The following is a 24,638-nucleotide window of genomic DNA, read 5'->3' as shown; positions in this document are numbered from 1 at the left end:
AGGCAACACCAGCAGTGGGTTGTTGTGTCACAAGAGCAAGAGCCATCACAAGGCATGGAACCAACACCTGGACCCTAAGACAGACCACCCAAGGCACCCCAGCCAGGAAGATTCACCTTCACGCTCAGCTTGAAGTGTGTGACTTGGCTCAGCAACTGCAGGAAGTTGGTTTAACTGGGCAGCTCTCATCTGTCATCACACAAACTAGAGAACTGTGTGTTTTAGGTCAGACTTAAAAGCACATTTTCCATGTAAAGAAAAAACTCCAGAAATAATTTTAATATAAAATGTTTTTATTGTTTTTGAAAACATTTAAAAAACAATTTTTGAGCACTTTCAATAAAAAAAATAACTGAAATGCTACTGCAATATTCAACTACTGTAGTTTCAGCAGTACAACAGACAACAAAACACCGGGGAAGAGGGGAGAAACTGGATTTCCTGCACTAAATGAAAATGTGGAACAGGGATTTTTCTTTCCTTACGGTGCAGTAAATAAAGCACAGTATAGTACAAGACTATTATATGAACCTCAGATGCACTGCACAAGAAACGCTTTCCTTCTTTTCAGTTCAGAAGTCAGTGCTTATTGCAATTATTTGCAAATTATTTACTTCATGAATTCTTATCATGATAAAATGATGCAAAAATGTTTTTCAACACCAGAACAATAAAAAATAATCCAAGAAAGGAACATATTCAACAATAACTAAGCTGAATTAGTTAACATAAAAAAGTAAATAACTTGTGAATAACTATGCTCACCTGGTTAACACTGAACCAGCTTCAATACAGCAAAAGAATAAAAAAAATAAAAGTGGTTACAGGAATATATCTAGTACTGTACAAGATTAAGTCATTAACACTCATGCACGTTTTGTGATCATGTATTAACATGGTGAAGCAAACTAAACTTAATTTTTCCTGCTGCAATATTCTCATGTAAGAGAATCAAAAATAGAAATATCTCATTGAGATCAATGCACATTGCTACATAAGACAATTTCACCTGTCACTTTTAATGACATTTTGCCTTTTAATAATGAAACACATTAAAAAGTTTTTTTTTTGTTTTGCCTTTTTTTTTTTTAATCTGTGGGCCGTATTTGTTGCATTTATCCTAAGGAATGTGCCTGCCACAGGTTCAACAGAATTTTAGTGCAATATATGAACCCAGAAAGTTTGCTGGACTAACCAAGCAACCAAATTTAAAGTGTTTGCTGCAATACTGTACACAGGGTACAAATTCACTAGTTTGTATACTTTAGCAAAAACTGCTATCAAAATAATTTATTTCTCATGTTAGTAGGAAGCCAATAATGTAAACAAGGGGTCAGAACTGTCTCAAATTCTTAAGTTTTGGAGTATCTGACAAAGACAGGCTTCCATTTGTTAGAATCACAGAATTTTCCTTTGGGTATTGCATACTTTGGTGTGCAGTAGTGCTCTGTCTCAATGTACTGTAAAGAACTAACTAGCACTAAGTACAGGGACCTAACATTAATTATAACACCAACACACAAACATCTCTAGAATGATACATACCAATGTACAAAGCTGTGCCTGTGCCTTGGATTTTACTTGAAACAATTCTTATAGAATTTAATACTTTTTAAACTAAACGTATTTTTGCTTTAAACCCACTGATTATAGAGTATTTCTGCTAATTAAGTCACGTTAGGCCCAATGTAACGCTTGTATTTAAAAATCATTTTAAACGCACTTTTAAAAACCTTTGGTGATGGCTGCATAATTTAGAACGCATCAGCTTTAAATCTACTCTCGCTTTTCTGAGAAATCTTTGTGAAAAAAACTAGTAGTTGGGCAAAACCCTTCTTCCCCCAGGCCCCCCTCAGTCTCGGTGTGAGTGAGCCGAGGTGGGGCTGAGCAGCACCTGTGCAGCTTCTCCCCACAGCGCAGGGCTCGGGTCACGGAATCAGAGAATCTGCTGAGCTGGAAGGGACCCTCCCCCCTCCATCAGAGTAGGTTTCACCTATTCACAGTAGTGCTGGCACTTCACACAGGGTCAGGAAACAGAAACAAAATGGTGCTGAGTGTCTCTCAGACCCATCCTCTCAACCAGGGAGAGAGGATGTTCAGCACAGCTCTGGCAAAAGGCCATGGGCGGGTCCAGTACTCCAGCCCTGCCTTCAGCAACTTCAGTCTACAAGAAAAATGGTTCAAGTCTCACTGACAGACACCTGGCAGGATAACAAGCAGAAGGCTACCACACAGCTTTTAGTCTCCTCCCCATTTCTTTAACAAAACTTAAAAGAGTCACTTGGTCTTAAAGTAACACACACTATCACACATCCCTGCACTTCCAGGAGGGATCGGAACTCTCCGAGTTTGTTTCCGATGAAGTGGCAAAACTTCTGATGCGAGCACAGTGAAATCAGGCCCTCAATAAGGTGCTATAGCTTGGCACAACTGTTTGTCCCTGCAGAAGAGGCCACGGACTGGTGATGAACTGAGGCAAGAGCAAGAGCACCTCCAGTGCCAATGCAGCAGCACAAGTTGTATCAGCACCGCCCAAAAACCTGACCAGTACTGGGATCTCGAGTCATTCACAAAAACTGAAGAAACAGAAGACCACCAAGACAGTTGTAGGAAAACACTAATCACATGAAAAATATGAACATCATTCCCTTAAGGAAATCTATGGTGGGGTTACTGAACCTCCCCTTCACAAATTCATGATCACTCATTCAAAGTAATGCAAATGAGGAAAATTTTTCCTGCTCGGTTTTCTGCTTAAGGGATGGTATTGTGGCATACTCAGTGCACCACTTCTTTTGTAAAAACCTGCCTCTGCAAGTCCTCTTTCTAGCATCAGGGCCATGGCTGGTTAAGTACCTCTCTTTTGATCATCAGAGAGATCCACACCATGCTGATAAAATAAAAGGTCTTTTTTGGTTCAAGTGAACTAGTGAGGCAGAAGTCTAATTCTCATTTTCCAGAGGGGCAGCTAAGGACTTAAAAAAAAAATTAGATTCACCAACCCTGTCAAATCACTTTTGAAAATGGAGTTCAGGCTTCTAAAACAGCAAGCACTTTTAAAAGAAGTTTTACCAAAAGAAAAAACACGTCTTACTGTGTATCTGTAAAGTGCCTGGCAGTATTATGGCTCTGTATGAAATATTTTTAGATCAACCACATTTTCTAATATTTTAATAATCTTTTGTTTGAGGGAGAGTGAGCAAGAAGGACAGAAAGGCTCAACCTACTGAAACACAGAGAAAATAACATCTTCCTACACCCTCCACTAGGTGAGGAAAGAGCAAACGTGAATAAACCAATCTTTAAAAACAATATTTTAATGAGCTCCAGCAGCTCTTTATTTAAAAAAAAAGAGGGAAAATATGTTCCTTCTCTAGCATTGATAAACAGTACCTATCACTTTAAAATAGGGTGTTATGCCTAGATTAAATCTCAGTGCTTAAAGTCTTTTTGCATGAATTTTACCTACTATAAAAACACTGATGTAAGAACTAAAATATCAAGTATGTAATGGATATTAATGGATAAAATAACTACATAGATTTATTTCTCTTAAATAAAAAAATTTAGTGCATCTTTCTTTCCTTGATCATCCCCGTTAGCTTTTCCCATCCCTGTGTTTTACGAGAGATGCCAATGGCACCAGTGCTACAGAGATTTCCCACAGTTCACCACTGAGCAGTGCTCCAGACAGCTACACAATGATGAGGCACCTGCAAGTCACCTGGTCCACTTGTACCCACTCCCCACCCCTACCTACCTGCAGGCACCCTGCATTTCAAACCTGAACAACAAAGGTCAGTAAGGATCATCTACTAAGAAGTAACAACCAGTACAAGGTATGGAAAGCCTACTAAAGAGCTTGACTTCAAACCCTCCCAGAGCATCAACCATAGCTGTCATTGCTGGCTGGCCATTAACCACTTCTTTATTTGCTAAAACGAGAAATGTTGAATGGGAAACACTATAAAGTTCAAATTTTAATACTGGCTCTTTGATAGCCCATCACCTTCAGAGATTTGTTTAAAATTGGTAAGACTGCCTTTTCCTTGCTGAAGAATGAGCAACAGGTACAGCAAACTTTTTTTAAAATGCCATAATACATAGCAAGTGTTTCTGCTGCGGGAGGCACTTCCATTAAGACAAATACAATACGTCTGTCTTTTAGATACAGTGTGCTACATACATATTATAAAACAAGATTAACCCAACATTTCAACAGCAGGATGATCCTTACTCTCCATCCACTCAAAACCTGATGCAGTCATTGAGTTAATGGATTCATTGCAGATTTGTTGAAACAAGGGGTCATTTTTTAATTCCTCCAGTGTAGCATCATCGTCTTGTCCCTGCTGACGACCTGGATCAAACAGTAGATTTGTGTCTAAAGTGTTCAGATCGTTAATGCTGCCTGAGAGCTCGGAAGACAACCTGATGTCGCTGGGAAAGACAGATGCAACGTTATTGAGATCTGATGCCACCTGATTCACCAGCTGCTGGTTTGTTGGCAGACTGTCCTCCCCTAAAAGGTCTTTTACAGTGCTGCTAAAATCTAATTGCTGCTCTCCGATGTCTGATTGTGCTTGGTTATCTCCAGAAGAAAAACTGATCTGATCGGTGCTGCTGTTTTTTGTGAGGTAATTTGGTGTTTGGAATTCATAAACTGAAGTGCTGGAATTGATCATACTTTGTGGGTTGGCACTAGGAAAAGCGGCGGATGTCTCCAAAATCTGAGTGAGATTCATCCTGGCTGTGTAATTTGAGGGCATGTTGTTCATTCCCAAACCTCTCACTGCATCATCGCTATCAGAATCAAGTTTGTTTAACAACACATTTGTTATTTTTTTAGTGTTTGTTTGTTTCTGAAGAGACGGGAAGGCCGTCTGCATCATCACAGTCAAGGGGACTGACTGGCTTCTCTGTGCTATGTTATTGGCACTGGTGTCTGCATGGATATTAGCAAATACATTGTGAACTTCAGGAGTTACTGGACTTCCAAAGGGTGTCATATTAGAGCGTGGTATATTTGACACGGGATAAACAGTGCTCCCGCTGAGATTGCGCTGGCGATGGACAGCAGGGCTCACACTCCGGCATCTCAGGCTGTTGTTGAGAGAGGAACCGGTTCCTTTGTTGTCCAAGGGAGCAGGCACAGCAAAGCCCTCCTGCTTAGTGGTGCTGCTGACAGGGGCTGCCTGGTGCTGCACAGGTGACACCGGAGTCACGCGGCCGAAGTGAGTGTCGTGGTGGCGCGGCTGGGACTGGTAGGACTGGCCGGGGACGGCGAAGGCGTGAGGTTTCCTGAAGCGATCTTCCACCAGCTCCTGGTAGCTCGTGAGGATGCCGTGGTTTGCGACCGAGGAATTGCTCACACCGCTGTAGCCGTTGTTCATCCACTCCAGCTTGGTTTTGTCGGGATGGGTCGCCATAGGCCGCTGCATTGGCTTCACGGGACTGCTTGATATAATGCTGGCATCGTGGTAAGCCATGCTGGAGCTGATGGGAGTAAATGCAAACGGGTTTCGGCATTCCACAGGACTGGGAGGGACACTGCTGCTGCAGTTTGAGTGTGGTGTGCCAATGGGCGTGTGCCGGCTGCTCCCTAGAGCACTGTCCACGGGAGTCGTCTGAGCCAGCCTCGAACAAGGGCTCTCTCTCGACATGTTCTGAGATCCAGCAATCATTTCAGAGGTGGGTGTTGGAGTCGGAGTGGGGGTGGGAGTGGGGGTGGGGGTGGGTGTGGGAGTGTGAATTGGAGTGCTGTTGTTGTGGATCGAATGGTAAAAGTGCGTGTTGCTTGGGTGAGATGACACGGGAGCTCCTTGAGCTGCAGTCTGACTCTGAATTGCCATTCCTAGACAACCACCATAAGGATGGGAATTATTCATGGACATTTGCTCCTCCATGAGCACCAGCTCCTCCACAATGCTGTCCTGGGTAAGGTCATCATCAAATGAAAAGAAGTTTTCATTTGACTGAGGGACTGTATGCTCAAACTCTTTCAGCTCAGACTGCAGAGGTAACTGATTTGAAGACTGTGCTTGTATTTGACTCAAGGAGTCCTGGATCTGGCTCTGTAGCTGCTGGCTGTACACATCCTGCTGTATCCCTTCGCAGTGCACCGGCTCCCACGCAGATTCCTGCAAGTCACTGGAGCCAGAGTGCCCAGCCATAGTCATAACACTGATATCTTGCTGCTGATCACAATTCACAGATGCAAAGTCAGAGGTTTTGGTGATATGGTGCCATGTATTTGGGTTAAAGCTGCCATCAGATTTTGAATCATTTTCTATGATAAATAAGTTTCCTTCCAATTTTACTTTTATATCTGGAGATGATGCTGATGCAAGCTGCTGTTCTAAAGTAGGATCACTCGTATTTAAACTGGTGCTGCTTAAGGAAAGGTCTGTTGCTAAGTTTGCTGCAGCTGCAGAAGGTACAGGTACTGTCACAGGTACCGTGCTGGGGACTTGAGCAAGTGTTGCTGTACTGTCACTGTTAGCTAGTGATCCAACCTTCAGAGCCTTCTTAACACTGTTTGCTTTTTGACTCTCCACAGCGTTACCAGCTGAAAACTGCTCCACTAGTGGTTTCTTTACAGGTGGTACCTGGGAATCCTGAACTGTGGAAGGTTGTCTCTTTCTTGGACTTTTAGTGCATGTTTTATCTTTAATCGTAGACTCACCAGAAGGAGGTGAACTGATGCTGGTGCTGGACAAGTTTTGACTGGCAACTGTGAGCTTAAGAGTGCTTTGATTATTGCCTGCTGAAGAAACTGGTGTGATCTCATTAGGTTGTGTTTTATATTTGGTCCCTGCTTCTTCAGCTCCCTGATCACAGCCCTTACCTGGTTTTGCCTCCATGACATCATCAGTTGAAACCTTCAAGGCTGCAACCTCAAAATTAATTAGCTGTGCAGGAGGCAGGTCAGGGGTTGCCTTTATGGATTTAGACACATCGGAACTCTCTTGGCCCTGTACTGAGTTCTCATCCAGCAATGCTTCCGGTTCCATTTTGATCTTGACTGCAGGAGCAGCTACAACAGTACTAGGCTTGGATCCTGGAGACTGAAGTGAAACCACAGACCCATTTTTGATCTGAGGACCAGTCCTCCCTTCTTCCGCTGCTCCCGCACTACCGCTGACCGAAGGCGTCTGTTTGACGGGTACGCTGCTGCTGCTCGGGGCGAGAGATATTGCTGTCATTTTCACCACGTTTAAGGAATTCACGTGTGGAGCTGGCACAACAGTCTTGATTGGGCTACTGGTGAAGAGCACCGTGGTGGGAGAGCGGATGGTGAGAGCACTGGTGTTTGCTGGCTTCGGTAGGATCTGCGGGTAGCGATGCCGGGCAGAGCGGTCCCCGACGGGGCTGGCGGGAACGTTCTGGGGAGTCTTTGGTGGCTGCTTGACTGATTGCATGTGCTGAGTGACCACCTGAACGTTGAGCGGTAGGACCTTGCTATCAGACGATCCCATAGGACTTGGAGACGTCACCAACTGCCTGGTCCTTGGCACCTGGACAGAGGAAAAAAGAACAGGTGTGGCATTGAAGCAGCAAGTCCCCAAAGCCCATGGACCACCTCGGCCCCAAGCATTTCAAAGGTGAAGGACCACATAGCTCAATCACCCAAGCCAGTGAATGTCAGCTCGAAACAAAATAAGCTCTTCTGCTACATACAAGACATTTTCTACTTGTCTGCCTAAAGACTGGTAGATATGTAACCTCTATTTTTAAGGCACAGGGCATTGGTCTACACACTACTCTGCACTTCTTCCAATGAAAGGGGCATTCTCATAAAATCCTTTACCACGTGGGACAAAAAGACAGACATACAAAGGCTGAAGAGGAAAGGATGTGTTCAAAACACTGCTCATTGTTAAGGTTTCAAAAGTGAGTTAAATACAAACTATCAGGCAGAAAAACTGGCTTACCTGTGGAAATCAACAGCAGAGTGAACATCTGAAAAACAACCAAGCTTCCCCCACTGCCCAGCCCAGTTTTGTATGGCCGAAAGACAAAAATGTTCCATACTACAGACATTCACTCAAAAATAAAATTGTAGCTGTCAATAAATGCAGTGGGCCAATAAAAGGCAATTTAGATTCCATATTAAGACCTCAGTGACTCACACAACTGGTGTCAGCTCTCTCACCTGGTTAAACTTCATCTGGCTTAAATCCCCCTGTCACAATGACTTCAAAGACAAACTTGGCCTTTGCTATGTGATCACAATTCTGATGCCTCCATATCCATCCTGTGACTCATGTGTATAACACAGCCAGGACAGAAAAGCATCAAGGGACCCTTTGAACAGAAACTGTTCTTCTAGCCCTCTGACACCACTTAGTTACTGTCAGTGTACAACCTTCTCATCAGGTGGTTTCTCTAGAGAATTGCTGGAGAGCATTACCGGAATGGGGCTGGGGACAGCTGCCACAACAATGCCAATAGGTGGAGGAGACAGGATGGCGGGACTTCCATTAGATATACTGGTCACACCGTTGGTTGTGGCACCTTCAGTTTTCTTTGCTGGAGACTCTCCTGGCAAAGGAGACTGCAGTTTCTGTTCCTGCTGCTTCTTCTGGATCTTACGCTGCAGCTGCTGCTTGGCATCAACAGGAGATGGCAGAGTTTTCACTTGTGGTTGAAAGGAATTACTTTCAGCAGTAGGTATAAAAGCTGAGGGCTGGGGGATCCCTTTTATTCCTGAATAGAAAAGAAGAAGGATGAATTAGAACCAAACATACCCTGTCTGCTGTGTTGCCACTTCTGTATTTAACAACATAGAATACATGGCAGGCACCTCCACAACCTTTCTGGGAACATCTCCTTCATGAGGTACTCCCACCCACAGTTTACTTCCACATTTGTGGCAAAGTCTGTTAGACAAGCTGGGCATTAGCTGCTAAAATACTAAAGTACCGGCCTTTTGTTTCTAGTAATCCCAAATGGCAACTTCTGTGTCAGCAAAATCTCAACCCAGTGCACTTCACTAAACTGGCAGCAGAGGGCGGCGGGTACGTTTCAGATAAATCTTTAAAATCCATTATCTGCTGCGGTTTTGTTTTGTTACTTGTGTCTAAGGCATCTTTAAATGAAAAATGTTTCCAGAAAGTCACAGAGGAGCAGCTCTGAGCAGATGATACTATCTAATGGCCAAGGCATTAAATACAATGCATCTAATATCAGAATGGATCAAAACCTCTGTGTGGTCAGGGATAGTGGTGAAAGAAGGGCAAGAAGAGAAGTGTCCAGGGAAAAAAAAAAAAAAGAGAAGAAGGGAAAGTTGAAAGAACTATGGAAATTAGAATGGGAGAACATTTTTTTCTGGAGAAATTACTTTGCTGATCACAAGCAAGTGGTGCTTCCAGGGAGAAAAACAGTGCAGCTGGTACTAGTTTCTTTTACAAAATCACATCACAATTATGATCTTTGTTTGTTAACAGTCAAAAGGAATAGCATGCTCTTTCAATGACCAAATAACCTTGCTGAACTGCCCCTCTAAAAATTCTTTAACATTGTTTCATTTACACTTTGAGGTTACACAGTTTTAAAATACCTCCTAATTATAAATTAATCAGCATCATTTTACTACGTTACTAATTTTACTAATGCTAATCCCAAGTATTTGGTTTTAGATGCTCAGCACTGCTTAGGAACTGTGATCTGAACATATTTTGCTTGATAGGCCTAGGCAGTACTTTCCAGAGGCAAGTCTGGGGGCATGTTGTGCCCCTGCATTTCCCTTCTCATCCTTTATTTTTGTCATTTACTTCATCCACAGCCACCAAAACACACTTAAGATGATTAGGTGACTCATTCTGAGCATGCAGAAGGAAACAAACCACACAAAAAAAAATCTGCTCTTGACAGAAAATTAAGACAGACAATTGTTTCCAAATTAGGGCAAGGTATCAGACAGAAACACAGCTACACCAGCAGTCTGTCTACAAACCAGCACTGTAGCAGCACCAAACTCCTGATCTAGCCAGGTACATAAATTCAGCAAGTACTCACACGCCCCAAAGTGCTTTAAAAAACCAGGTTCCTCATGGGAGAAATGGGAAAATCACAGACTAAACCTGAGACCGCTGCTGATTTTCACATCTTTACCCAGAGTACCAGCAAGAAGAGTGATTTGCAGCAATGTGACCAAAATCACGTAACTGCATGCTCAACGCTCAGTCATGTTTAAAGTTTGCCCTGAAGAGAAGCCCCTCCTCAAACCAAGATGTTTCTACTGTTAATAGAAAGATCCCCCATCTCAACAATTGAGCATTATCTCATTACCTGCTGGTGCCCCTGCCATTACTGTTAAAGCTGCCATGGACTTGGTACCGATATAGTGACTTTTTACAAGGAAACGAGCCAGTTCCAAGACTGTGTCAAAAGGCTGGCTCAGCACTTTCTGGGCCCATTCACAAACAAGCCGGCAGGCCGCAGAGATGACTTCCTCATCAGCACTCTGCAGCTGCCCAGATGGCTCTGCTCCATCCAACTAAAACAAACAAACAAAGGAGGAAAGGTTACTTTGATTATTAAGGGTCATTGAGGCACAAAAACAAAAACAGAGCAAACAATCATCAGAATCACAGAAAAAGTTAAGTATGTTCACGGTTTTTCATGAAGTTGAGAGAATGAGATCACATCAATGTAATACAAAATTAAATGTCTCAGTGTTAAATCTAGTGGTTGTTTCCAAAGACATCAGATGGAGCTGACATCTCTGGAAGAAACCGCAAACAGAGTCCCAGTATCTGGACCACCAACAGTTGATGCTCCCTGTATCCAGAGTCTTGTCAACTCAGCAGTCACTGCTACCCAGGATCTGCTTCTTTCACTGGGATATCTCTTCCCTAGCATTGACTTGAAAAAATAAAAAAAAACAACAGTAAAATCAAAACAGAATCATGTCTTATGGGTGGCAAAACTGTGGAAGTCTGCTTCACCTCCTGAATTAGTTTAATAGCACTGTAATTCATTATGAACTTTACAGAAAAAACAGCAAACAATGATTCAGAATATAAGGATCATAAAGAAAAATCTTAAAAGCTACACAGCTCTTCACTTTGTTTTGAAAACATCAGAAAGAAAAACAGTGTAATAAATGTTAATTTTCAGAAATATACATATATATATAGAAAGAAGCAAATATGTATCATACCCCATCTCCAGTCTTATGAAAGTCAAGGTTGGGCAGTGTTGGCATATGCACAAAAGCCTTCTTCCTCAGTCCACTGTAGCAATATGTGAACAACAATTAAGGTTTAAATTGTGTCCTTGTTAACTGGGGGATGAGAGGGAAGGGCAGTAATTTCTCTGATAACTCTCATAAGCTTTATAAGCAAACTCAACACAGAACTAAGAATTACTGTCACTAACATGGTCTCACAGCCAGAATCAAAGGCCTGTCAGTGGCTGTGTTCTGGGCAGGTCCTTGGGTTTCTCCATCTGTGCAGAGGTGCTGGGTGTGATGAACTGCACCTGATCACACAGAACAACGACTAAACCAGGCCAAGCAGTTTCAATTAGCTACTCAATATTCAAATCATTAACATAAATTTGGACTAAGCTCTCTTCCTAAAACAGGATGGGAGAATCAATTTCCAAAAGTTAATCACTATTAAAATACGCAGTCCCAAATTTAGGACCTACTTTATTTCCTTCTCCTAAAGGACTACTTCCACATGAAGTTCCCCATGACAAGGATAAAGTGTCTGATGAGGGCATGTCTTCCTAAGATTTCACACAATGTTTGAGGCACTCTCTCCCCGTGATAATTTTTCTTCTGTAAAAATATGAACACAAAGACCCAGACTGATCCCATCAAATCAGTACACAAAAATACACTCCCTCCATTCTTTGCACTCGTTTATAGGTCTAAATATCAAATCAGCCTTTTTCTAACTCTCCACAGAACTACTCTGGGAGTTCACATATGGTGTCTCTTCTCTGTGACACACAAATCCTTTTCAGAATCACTAATTTTTCACATTCTGTAAAGATGTTTGTATTTCTCTTTCCTAGACCATGGAGTTTGCATTTGCTTGCATTAACCTGGATGGAGCATGATTACAGTAAAAGAAATGTAAGGAGCCTGGGTATTACAGTAAGTGTGAGACAAGGTCATATTTTAATCATTCTATATTAGAAACTTAGGAAACAGAACTTAAAGAGATCCCTTGGGTCAAGCTACAATTACATCATATGATTTCTCCCTTAACACTTCTCTAGCTTTATCCAGAACATGACTACTAAGTTTCGGATTCCACTGCTTGATAATCCAACACTGTATTTTAGGCAACAGTTTAACTGACACACATCTTCTCCATTTACTACAACATGGAAGGTTTTCTTCCTCTATAGAAGACAAGTAACTCTGGGTTGCCTTCTAGCATTCAATTCTCTCTATAAGCACATGCTTCAAGTGAGACCTGGCAAAGGGCAGTATTGCAGCACATCCCTATCATCACTGTTAGTTCTTTGGAGTGGTTTTTAATCAGAGCCTACAAGCACCTCAGTGCCTTTTAGTCTTTTCATGCTCTCCCTTCCCTGCTTTACTGCAGTGGCTTTGCCTGCCCAACACGTCAGGACCCAGCAAGAGCTGACCCTGGGGAATGCAGCAGGTATTACATTACTGCACAAGGGTTTCTAAGGACTCTCAAGGGAAGGTGTAATTCTCAACTTGGAAAAGACAAAATTGGTGCTGATGAAAAAACTGCTTTGAAAATCACTAACAGTTCTGGTTCCTTTATTCCAATATCTCTCTTTGCACTAAATTATAAAACTTCTTTGATTCCTTGCTGCTGTGACAACTGAGCGTCAGAACCTAAATTTAAGTACTTGTTTCCAAAGTTATATCTTGCAACACAACACTGCCACAATTAATAATTTTTAAAGAACGTTGGAAAAGTGTCTGCATTTTTTATTTAACATTACTTCCACATTTAGCTGGTAGTTAAGCCATAACGACAGATGTTCCCCAGGCAAGTGCAGAACAAGTCACTGAGAAGTGTTCTAGCAAAGGATATTTTGATTTGCCTCTTGTGCCCAGACGACGGGCCTTCATGTTTGGAAAGACATTTTTCATGATCTTTCCAAAGTCAGCAGCGCTTAATGGGTGGTAGCCAAGATTGTCACAATAGCTCCTGCAACAAAGAGAAAGAAAGCGTGAATGGAATCAAAGTTAATACAAGAGGCCAGCCTACATGCTAGACCCCATCAAAGGTTTTCAAAAGAAAACACTTATATCCATCCATAGTTAGAATCACATTTAACATTAATGAAGCTATCCACAACGAATTGAATGCATTAAAAATGTATAAACAAGAGCTATTAATACCATAGTTTTTGCCTTGTTCTCTACTGAGTTCAAAGACAAGTCATGTGGAGACATAACAAGCACTGGCATTATCTAGAGCACAGTTAAGATTTACTCCACAACTTAGTTTGAAGCATATGTTTCAGTTCACTTATTTTAGGACATAATAGAAACAGAGATGCTGTTCTAGCAAGAAGCACAGCTTGAGTGTAGTAAGGCCTGAAGTCCTGCAAGAATATTTGAAAAGTAGTGCAAGTGCAGATATGTCAGTGTCCAGAGAAAGATTCTGCCCATACAACCTCAATTAATTAGACCTTAAGAGAACTACATTTAAAACAGACTTTCCCAGGGAACCAGCTTCACCTTTATAGATGTAACACAAGCATGTACTGAGGACCTAGTCTTCCTACCTCTGTACCACTACTGAACTATGAGAATGTTTGATAACAGACACCCCTATATAAGTCCTTATATTACTAACAGAGATTCCAACTGCTGCTGCCAATGAAGATGATCATGTGGCTCAGAATACCACCTGATGATACAGGGGAATAAAGAAACAAAAGGTAATTATTTTGCCAAGTTTACTTATTCTAGTAAAATGAGTTTATCTGCCTTCAGTTCTAAAAAATAGTAGAAGGAATTTTGTTTCAACATCTGAGACATTTAAAAAATATGTCCATGAGGCAGAGAACAAAAATCATTGATTTTGCTGCAAAAGGTGAATGTTCCGGAAAATCACAAACCTATAAAACAAAAGAGGAAACCAGGAACTGCCCTGGAAGGTTTACCTGCACCACAAGGGCTTGAGGCTGCACAAAGACAGGAACGCCCTGCGCTGTGGCACAGACATTGATGTGCTCTGCCCTGAACCGCACCGTTAAACCCTTCCCAGCCACAGAGCCAGCACCAGACAGCAATGACCTCCTTTCCCATGAGAAGTCCTACCAGCAACACACAGAAACAACCTGCCTCTAAAAAGAAGAGGTGACTGCACACGATCCACTGTGGGTATCAGCAGGAGTGCAGAAAAACAATGACTTCATACCCCACAGTTGTCTGCTATAATCAGGTACACACACGCAAACAAACCTCTGGAAGGTCAGGCAGACAAAGAAAAAGCAGCAGTCTGAAACAGATGCTTCATCCCCAGCATCACCCAGCAACAATCTGCATCCAAGTAGGCCAGTCAAAATGTCTTCTCTGCAAGCTGTAGCTCTACAGAAAGCTGTATGTATTTCTTGAGATACTTCCACTGCATTTACTTTCTGCAAAAATGCTAGTTACTACAGAGCAAGTATCTGCTGCTTTTACCCTGGCTGTATGTTGGTATCCTCCCCTTGAAAAGCACCACCACAGATGTAATGATTGTGATGATGATCAGCAGGAACATTTATGCTTTTTGGTTCTGACACCCCCTGCAGAGCCTGTGTGCACCCAGCCACCCCAGTAACCAAGGCCACTGTCCAAACCAGGACACGTTGCCTACAACACAGTCCGGCATCGGTCTAGTTTCTATATGGGACATCAAGAAGCTTCATATCCAATTTATATACCAACACATTTCATTTCAACATATGTCAGTCACAGAAGCTGGATTCTGGATTATGTCCCTTTGAAGTTATTACAAAGGAATTCTTCTCCCGCCTCACTGTACCCTCTTAGGAATCAGATGTTGATTTATGTGTGATAAATAGATCTCTGTGCGCTTTTTGTCCCTTGCATCTTGCCAAGCCTCAGTGGATTTAAACTCTACTCTGAAAATTCCTAAAAGGTGGTCTTTGTTGCTCACTGATGCTGATTACAAGACTTTAAGTCTCAACTAGCATGCAAAGGAGAGCTCTCTGAATTTCTCTGCCAGGGTCAGCAGAATCTTTGACTGAAACTCAACAATGTCAGCAAAATAAATTAAAAAAACCCAAAAAACAACCCAGCAAAACAACAGGATTAGGGACCTACCAATCTATCAACTTCAAAGTTAAAATTACTGCCTCCCTTGGAGAAAATAAATAAATAAAATAGGAATAAAATTATCTGCTCCTCAAGTCTAGCACATCTGGTGTAAGACAATCACTTGCTAGCAGCAAAAACAGTTACACGGTCCCCTCGTATCCATACTGGCAGCTCCTGCAAGCTTGTGATTTCTGGGCTATCAGTATTATCCTGGAATTTCAGTTTCCAGACAGATCATCCCACATGGCCCCTCCCCCTCCTGGCTTGGCCGAGAACCCTCCATGTCCATCTGTGGTCTCTCATTGACTTGACAACATAAACCAGGAGTCTCTCCCCTGGAGCTCTTCTCTCTGCTCCTTGCACTCTTGGCACATCGCTGAGCCCAGGAGCTGTCTCGCTGTTGGAAGGGTGGGTGGCAAACAGACGGGGGGGAGGGAAGGTCTACACAGAGACAGGAATGACAACGGACACGCGGTCGCTTTGTTCCTTTGTACAGAGCTCCCCTACACAATAACCAGAAAAGGCTTATTTTTTTTTTGTAAGATCTATGAATTGAATGTACTCCAGACCTAAAAAACACTAGAAGTGCACCTGAATTAAACCACGAAAAAAAAAATTAACCCAAAAGCTAATGAAGATGGTCAGGGTATACAGCCCAGCTTACAGCTTCCTGGGCATTAAAAAAAACCATCAGGAATAGCAAATGATAAAAAACCTACAGAATGAAACAAAAAGTTCTTGGTTTATCCACTCTAACCAAAACAAGTGATCCCCAAAAGAAACCAAGAACCTTAGGAAGAGGTAGGCTCTCATTAAGCTGACGAACAACACTGGCACAGAAATGAGCCCTAATAATCAGGTAGGATGGAAACCGGATGTCTGAAAACCAACAGAGAAATGAAACTGCAGGTCAGACTGCCAAGAGCGGGGGGCAGAGGTGGGAACAACTGCTTTAGCTGAAGTTTGATTGGTTTTCAAAGGAATATATAGGTAGTTGCTTATGACCTAAGACTAGACTTTGCTACACAAGAGAGCCCATCCTGTTCCTATCAGGGAATTTTATATAAAAACACTGGATAAGCACTATCAAACAATATTTGTATGTACCTTGTGTCCTTTAGGTGCCTAGTAGACGTGGTATTCCTATACCTACTGCCCTCTTCTGTGTTAGCTTCTGAGTATTCCTCTAAGTTGCTGGTTAATATTCCTGACACTTAGTGTACATAATCTATGCATCAGGTGGCATCAAGTGGCCCAGCAGCCAGTAAAGCAAGGATTAATGATTTACAGACTAAAGGAAAGAGATACGGGATGACTCCAAGACCTCCTAATCCATATTAAGCGTATCAAGTGAATCTTCAGGGCACCAAACTTAAATATGAATGACTTTCTTCCCTTGCGTCACAGCAGCAGAAGCAAGATAAGAGGACTCGAGTGTTTACTGAAGGCTCAACAAATCGTTTTATGGGCAAATAGGGATTTTGCCTGCATAAAGACTGCAGGACTGCACTTGGACTTGAAATCTTAAATCTCTAAACTCTAAAGACAAATCTACACCTGGCTGTGTCCAGAAGGGTGTTTACTAATAGGGACAAGATATCCAAGTAAAACTGACTGACAAGAAAACACTGAAAGGATGTGATGGGAAGCAGCGTCCATCCACTGCAGGCTAGATAACATGTTAGGCAGCTCCCCTTGAGCTCCCATACTTTCCAGCCTGTATTCCTCCCTCCCAGAGGAAGCTGGCAGAAGAACTGTGTGTGCCCAACAGAAACACAGCTTCTTGCAGGTCACTGTATTCTGTCAGTGTAAGTGGCATCACAGCAACAACAAGAGGTGAACCAGCTCTCATCTACCTCCTTTCTGAAATTCAGCTGCAAGCTCTCAGCCTCCTCAAGTGCTACTGCCTTATATTAATGATGCATTTTCAATTTATTTTATCCCTTTCAAAAGAAAGATGAATCCATTCACTTTTATCCAGTTGGAGACATGAATTCACAATTAAACTGAAGAGTAGCTAAGCAGAAAGAGGAGTCACTGTCTTGAATAAGCTTAGTGAGAACAGGCTACTGAGACATGGCGGAGCTGAAAACACTCAACATCTGCCAACTTGGGTGGAGTGCAAGCTTCTGACTCTCCCTCTTCACAGAAAAAAATCATGAAAGGTGATGCAGAAGGCCAGTAGTTTTGCAAGATTTATTTTGACCAAAATTTACAGCAGGACTGAAGATGCTGGTATGATGCAGCATCTTCTGAAGCCTTGCACTTTTGATTTATGCATGCAGAGTGCATAAGCTTGCTCACTGTGAGCTCATGCAACATCCATCTCTGCACATAGAAGAGAGAAATTGTAACCTGTTAATATAATGGAATAAGGTTTGAGAGATCTTAACACCCTTAGGTAAAGAAAAATGACTTATAACTAACTCTTATGTATTTATATGCCTGTTCCCTACATCCCACTCCAAGACTACTTTTCCTTTGGTGTGCAAGAATAGCTCATGAAAATATTCAAAGAAACTGAATGTTTTAAAAACAGAACAGAAGCTTTCAAAGGAGAACAGATTCCAAACATTTGATATTTTCCTGAATATTTGCTTACCACCCTTATTTTGTTAGGGGGGAAGAAAAAAATACAATATACAAATACTAGATGCAGCTACATACAAAGCCATCCAAATTTCACACTCCGCAATCTGTAGATGATGATTTTTCCGGGCATCTGCAGCTTGGCACAGCAAGGAAGCCAAGCAGATTTGTTGCTGAAGCAGGCCATAAATTATTTAATAAGAAATATATTTAAGAATAACGCTCCCATCTCCCTCTCTCCCGCACAGCAGCTGCCGCTGTTGCCGTGTCTGCGCGAGCGGCTGCTGCTCCGGGATTGGCCATCCCGGCACGTCGGTGCCATTGGCTGCACTTCCCGGCTGCGTCACCGCTCCAGTCCATGGCAAGATCCTCAGAAATAGGTGTGTGCATGTTTATCAACCCCAGGCAAGCGAATGCCATCATGCTTCAGCTCAATCAGGGTAAAAACACTTGAGCAGAGAGAGTTAATTAAAAGGAGGTATTTGCAGAAGGCAGCCCTGCAATAACAATTACTGCGGGGTGAGTCCTGTAGGCACTCAGGAGGTGAAGGGACTCAGCTCGCTGCAAATTACTGTAATCGTTCAGATTATGGAAATATTCATACTAGATCATAAATCTGCTATTCATCTTCAGGCAACTGGGCTGAGGATGATTATTTTTTCCCCCTCCCCCGTGGGGTATGTTCTGTAAATGAATTCAAATCCAACTTTCATCAGACAGCTCCCTCTCCCTTGCTTCTAATCGCTTTCTCATTACATGGTAGCTTTGAGACTTGACAACACAGACTCGCAGTGGCCTTGGTTACTGGTTTCATACATATTCAGATATATTGTGCCTCTGTAGAAATCAGGTTTGCTGCAGGAAGGTCCAATATTTATGCATTATTCTGGAAAGAAAGGTGTAATGGGCAAGACCCTGTGTGCAAAATAGCTGCATTTCCAGAGGGAACAATTCAGCCCCTCATCCTTGTTAAGGCAGTCATGTATGTATGTAAACACAGGCAGACCAAAATGTATTCTAAGATAGTAACTGATGCTTTTTACCTGTGCTGCTCTGTCCACAAAACAAAACCAATATTCATACAGATATTTACTTGCTAAGAAGTACTTGTACCTTTCCTTCAGTACATACAATGCACAATTTAAACAGCACAGCCTTATCTCCAGTGGTAGAAGCAACAAACACAGTTTGCCCCACTGCAGCTCATGTGTTCTCAGGCACAGCAGCGTGGAACACCAGGCCCTGGCCGTGTAAACCAGTGGGGGACCTGCAGGGTCAGTGCCACAGAACACTCTACACTTGCTAAAAAGCCATATGCACGGATCCAGTCTGGGAGCACTCACTTGTATTCATCATAAACCTCCTGCTTGGGAAGGGACGTCTCAGGGTGCTCTTCCAGGGTGTTCCGTATCCACGAGAAGGCGTGCATCTGCTGGGCACGGCTGGATGACATGGAGATCTGATCACTGGGGAAAGAAGAAGCAGTGCTGATGAAGATTCTATAGTTCCTCCTCAGTTACAAGACTTAATAACTGTCTGCCTACACAGGTGGAGACACACCAGAGACAACAAGGGCCAGCACACCTCTCACGTTCAGCTATTTCTTGAGCCACAGGCAGCAGTTATCCCCTTTCATCCAAGATTTAAGGAAGAGACTCCATGCTCCAGTGGAGTACAGATATGAGTACACAGTGGCAGGCAAGGGTTCTACTTCCCCTCTTAACTTTATTATTCCTTACTGACCACCTCTAAGCTTTTGCCCACTTAGTTTGCCGGCTGCCCTTTGGAAACACCCAGCTTTCCCAGCAGATACTTAGAGTGCTTCCTATAGGCACTTGCCTGCCTATAACCATCCTACTGGGAACATATGCTAATTTTGTGATGCAAGTTGGCTTTGTAGACCTTCCTTTAGTCAAACAAATGTTACCAGAAATACTACTAGTTTTTTCTTTCACCCCCCATGACATTTGTGTTGCTATTTTATCACTTCACACATAAATAGCGAAGGAACGATTACACTTGGACTGTGAAACACTTTCTGTGATGACTCTTGCATTTTAGGAGATTCATATTTACAAGCTATTCAAGCAATAAGGATTTTAAAGTTTAAAAAACCCACAACTAATCTTCAGGAAGAGTCCTTAATGTTTAATAAAGGCTGCTTCTGCTACCAGCCACATGATGTGAATGAATCCTCAGCAGTTAAGTGCCACAGGAAGTAAAGCCAGTTTTCAGTACTAGCTGCTCACATTTACAGTCACACACATACCTTTTGTCTCCATTGTTGGGACCCGAAGGCAGTTGAAGGTAGAGGTAGAGTTTCTCTAGGTCTGTAAACTTCTCAACTTCTTGCTAGATAACAAAGGTGTTTTGGTTTGCAAAATATGGGGTGGGGGAAAAGAAGAAAAAGCAAACAATAAGAGTTGAGCTAAACAGCTAAAAACTGTCATCTGACAATGTATTCCTAAATAATACAATTTTAAACAAGAAAATATTTACTTAAGTGAAAGAATGTGACTGAGCACTCTGGGACTAGAAACATGATTGCCTATTTTAAATACATTTGTTACAATTACAAGATTCACATGCAACAAAAGCAGAATCTGGAAAAATGTCAACAACAGATCACTTCTGCAACCAGACACAAAACATGAAAACTTTGTCTTCTCCAAGCACACATGAAGCACCTCTGAGCATCCAGCAGCACAACCAGCTGTGCTGTAACAACCCAGGATGTCAGCTCTGATCCTGTGATCCACTATACATGTTAACAGTTAAGTGCCACAGACTTCAGCAAAGACATTTTAAAACCTATCTGTGTACATATTGTATTTTTTGTTGCCTTTGGGAATCAGTTTATGAACTTGTTACTGCAGACAAACCATTCTGTTACATGAATCTCAGTGATGCCAGACTCCTCCAGCTGAGGATCAGACACCAGAGGGAGTTTTACCTGGTGTTTGCAAACAGTGATTGCTACACACAAACTAGGTTTTGATCACCTGAAACCAGCTATGTAGACTTAGAATATCAGGAAAATCAGTTGTGGTAACGTGCTCAGGCCTGCTCAGCAGCAGCAGTGAGAGTAAAGCCATGCAACCAGGAGCAGAGGGGTTCTCCTTCAGGAAGATGTTGCAGGAGGAGTGCTTGAGGTGGGGCACCATCAATACTGAGTCAGAGACTCACAGGATTCCCTTTTAAGTCAGAACGCAGCTTTTGGATTACTGTTAATTCTCTTTCTCTCTACTGGTGTCTTACTGCCAATGTAACCTTTTCCAAAAGGAAGAGAAGAGAGAGGGATCAACAGGCAGTGAGGCCTGGTTGTTAACTTCAGCAATGAGCAGAATGAAGAGTGAGGAAATTAAAAACCTGAACTTCACTTCAAACCCCTCCCTGTCCCCAGACTTTAGGCAAGGACCAGCAGGACATGCTGTCCAGGGAAGGGTCTGGGAGAGTCCAAGGGCTGGATAATCCCTGCCAGCTAAACCCACCACAGCACTGCCGCACAGAACTGGGCCACCAACGATGGAGAGACATTCTCAGAGCCAAGACAAACATTTCCAGCAGCACACAGGTAACAGACATTGGATTTGTTGCTTTTATAAGCAGCAAACCACAACATTTGGTTGGATTTTTTTTCCTCTGACAAACTTCTGAAATTTGCTGACACTGACTTCTGTGTGGCTCTACAGCAGCTTACACAGCAGTGGTGCTCAGACCACCAAATATCCAGAGAGGTATTTCTTAATAATGGGTGCATTCTGTCAAATTCTCTGTTCTTCCTTTCCTGCATGAATCACAGCATTTGAACTGGCGGGTTTTCCTATAGCAAACCCATTACTGAAAATACCAATGTTCTTCAAAGAAGTTACAGCAAATTAACCATTTTTGAGGAGACTGAAATTTAACAACTACAAGAAAAGTTGTACTTCTTTATTAGACATCCCCTCGTTCAAGGAATTTAGCTCTTTTTGTTTGAAATGGCAAAAGCCCAATCAGCACACCAAAGGAGCCGGTTAGGGTGGGATTACCTTGCACAGTAAGCACTAATCCATGAGACAAAAGCATCCCATGCAAAACAAAAAACCCCTGATGACTCTGACACCAAAGCAGAAGACAAGTTCTGTCTTCCAAATCTAATGTGCCCGCGTGCAGCATAAAACGTGAAGTTTTAAAAGAAATATTAAACCTTTCATCAAAATACACTCAGTGCCCACTGCAGCTGAAGCAACTTCTGACACAGCAGGATGAAGGGGCTGTGTGGAAGGGCCCTGTCTGAGCTGCTCTGCTACACAGGCCCTGCTTGTCAACCCCCCAAATTCAAGAAAAACAAAAAAACCCCCCAACAACATATGGGTAAAGAAAAAATTTGAATGGGACTATGTTAGCAGAACCTTTTCCAAAGGATGCCAGTGAGCCAGCCACTCTCAACAGCAAGATTCCATCCCTACAGCTGAGGCAGCTGAGGATTAGGGCTTCCTCACATCCTCAGCAGAGGCAGCTGGACAGTGATGTTATCTCACTGTTTGCACCCAAACTCACTCCTGCCCATGCACTTTCCTAGGCAGCAGTTTTAGCACAACTCCTCCAGCTTCCAGCAATGGCTGCAGGGAAGCCCTGGGAAGGCAGGACCTCCTCAGAGCAGGAGAGTTAACAGGAGTCACAGGCAGTTCACAGAGGTAAATCCTACCTGGGTGGTAATTAGATAAACCTAAGCTTATTAGATGAGACTGAATCTATTTAGAGAAAATCATCTTAAAACTGAAGAAGTGGCAGCGAAGAGATAGAGTGTGACAGTCAGTGCAAGTAGATTCAGGAAAGACTGCATTTTGTTTAGTTTAAAGATTTGTTAAACACTGTTAAACATTGTTTTGTTTAGTCTGTTTTCTCTAAAAATTTCTAAAACCCTCAAGACCTGGTTTACAGTCTCAGTAAGTACAGTCTCTTCTTCAGTCTCAGCTGTCATTCACTAGTTCTCAGTGCTGAAGGTCCGGTGAATTCAGTAAAAATTGCAATTACTGTTACTGTGACTGTTCAAAGCATCAAAACTTTCAAATTTTTTAATGCAATCAGCATCACAGAATTTGGGGAAGTGGAGGAACCTTTCAGCTGGCCTAGTAACTACTGACCAAGAAGAAAAAGATTCATTTATTCTCAGTTTTTCTTTGTGCTAATTTGGATACATATGGAAAGAAATAAGAAGAAACAGGAACACAAAATATACTATAAGTTCCCACCCCCGAAATAGGTCAATAGTGTGGAAAAAATAGGTCATTAGAGTGGAAGAGAGTCACAGCATCAAAAGGAAGAATGTGATGCTGGCATCATCTTGGACAAATTCCCCTTTGTGCAGCCTGTCAAAGCTTATGCTACTGTTGTTCTAAAAACCATACAGCAACTACAGTGTCTGGGGAATCCTTTTCTGCTACTTAAAAGGATCTAAATAAAAATCCTGCTTGAAGTTTCTTGACCTTGATTGACTGGTTCTATCAAATCAGATGAAGACTGCCTAATTCTCCAAAGGCTATTTATAAATCATATTTCTTGAAGCTGCATTAGAGACATGCATAAGCATGTAAACTGCTTGCAGGACTGAGGTGGAAAGCCAGCACAAAGCATTGCCTCTGGTACTCCTGCTCTTCACTCATTGCCTTTATTTTCTGTAACTAGAACCATATGAAACAAAGGAAGATGCAATGAAGACGGGGAGCAAGCAGTGTTCATACTTATTTTCACCACTTGGCTTCAATTTAGCCAAAAATCTATCAAGTACTCAAAATATCTGAGTGAACTTACATTGTGAGGCAGAAAAACTAAGGACAAAGAATTAGGAACCTCAAGTCACAGCTAAGTAAAGACTTTCAGTAACATATAAGGGAGCAGAAATCTCTGATATTTCTGTTTTGACAGTTACCAAATATAGACAGTTCACTACAGAAATGCACAAAATATGTAGCAAACAAATTAAACCAGAGATCAGTGGCCACAGAGATCTGCTCCAAATGGATCTGTCCTTTTGCTGCCTCAGACAGACACAGAACAAGATTCTCATAGAAACAGATGCAACTTTTTCAAGCATTTTGATTAAGCAAATAAACAGCTATGATATAAACCAAGATGGCCAAAATGTTGTGGGGTTGGGTAGTTTTTAAACAAAAATAGCAGGTTTTGATATCTGGTTCCACTCTGGGAGACACTGACTAAACACTGCAAAATTTTCACAGCACAAAGATCTGTTCAACACGGAGTGTGGTTTAAGACTTAATCTGTGTTATAGGAACCATGAGTTTATTCATGTTTCTGCTTGAACCAGAGAACCTAGAGAGTTGAACACAGTCCCCAGAATCACAAATCTTTCAGGTTTCCTGACCTTGGTGGATTGGTTCTCTCTGCTCATCTACTGTCAGGTCACAAACGTTAGTCAAGTTTCATCCTAAAGTTGCCAATAGGGATTGCCATAGGAATACTCCAGGGCATGTGCTTTTTCTGGATTGTTTATAGAAGAAAATACCTAGTCAGGCCAAACTTTAAATAAGATAGAGGAAGAATATACTAACGAACAATCAGAAGAGCTGCAACTTCTGTAACGTATACAGTGCAAATGTCATTCAAATTTGAACTATTTCCAATTTCCACAATGAAAGCAGAATTACAGGTTATTTCTGTCCTCCAATTCTGATGAAGGGGGGCTGAAGGCCAGGGGTACTCTGCAAGCTTTGTGCAAGACTACTAGTTTAGAGAGCATGGACTGCTCTTAATATTTCTTTCCATA

The 24,638-nt window shown here is 42.2% G+C and overlaps 1 protein-coding gene across 1 annotated transcript in view; it reads right to left on the bottom strand.

Annotated features, from left to right (window-relative positions):
• Positions 1-275: 275 nt before the first annotated feature.
• The window catches only part of RFX7 (regulatory factor X7), a 49,491-nt gene continuing 25,128 nt past the window's right edge, over positions 276-24,638 (bottom strand). Inside the window, exons 3-9 of the mRNA XM_051797058.1 lie at positions 20,136-20,218; positions 19,210-19,332; positions 13,035-13,151; positions 11,168-11,252; positions 10,294-10,501; positions 8,414-8,709; positions 276-7,517 (exon numbers count right to left, since the gene is read on the bottom strand). Of these exons, the coding sequence (XP_051653018.1) occupies positions 4,203-7,517; positions 8,414-8,709; positions 10,294-10,501; positions 11,168-11,252; positions 13,035-13,151; positions 19,210-19,332; positions 20,136-20,218 (4,227 nt within the window). The 3' untranslated portion in view covers positions 276-4,202. The remainder of the gene's footprint in view (positions 7,518-8,413; positions 8,710-10,293; positions 10,502-11,167; positions 11,253-13,034; positions 13,152-19,209; positions 19,333-20,135; positions 20,219-24,638) is intronic.

Source organism: Manacus candei, unplaced genomic scaffold, assembly GCF_025592945.1.
Source record: "Manacus candei isolate 608988 ecotype Guabito, Panama unplaced genomic scaffold, ASM2559294v1 h1tg000046l, whole genome shotgun sequence".
Lineage (NCBI taxonomy): Eukaryota > Metazoa > Chordata > Aves > Passeriformes > Pipridae > Manacus > Manacus candei.
The sequence above is the reverse complement of the archived record's forward strand: the minus strand, read 5'-3'. Positions and strand labels throughout refer to the sequence as shown.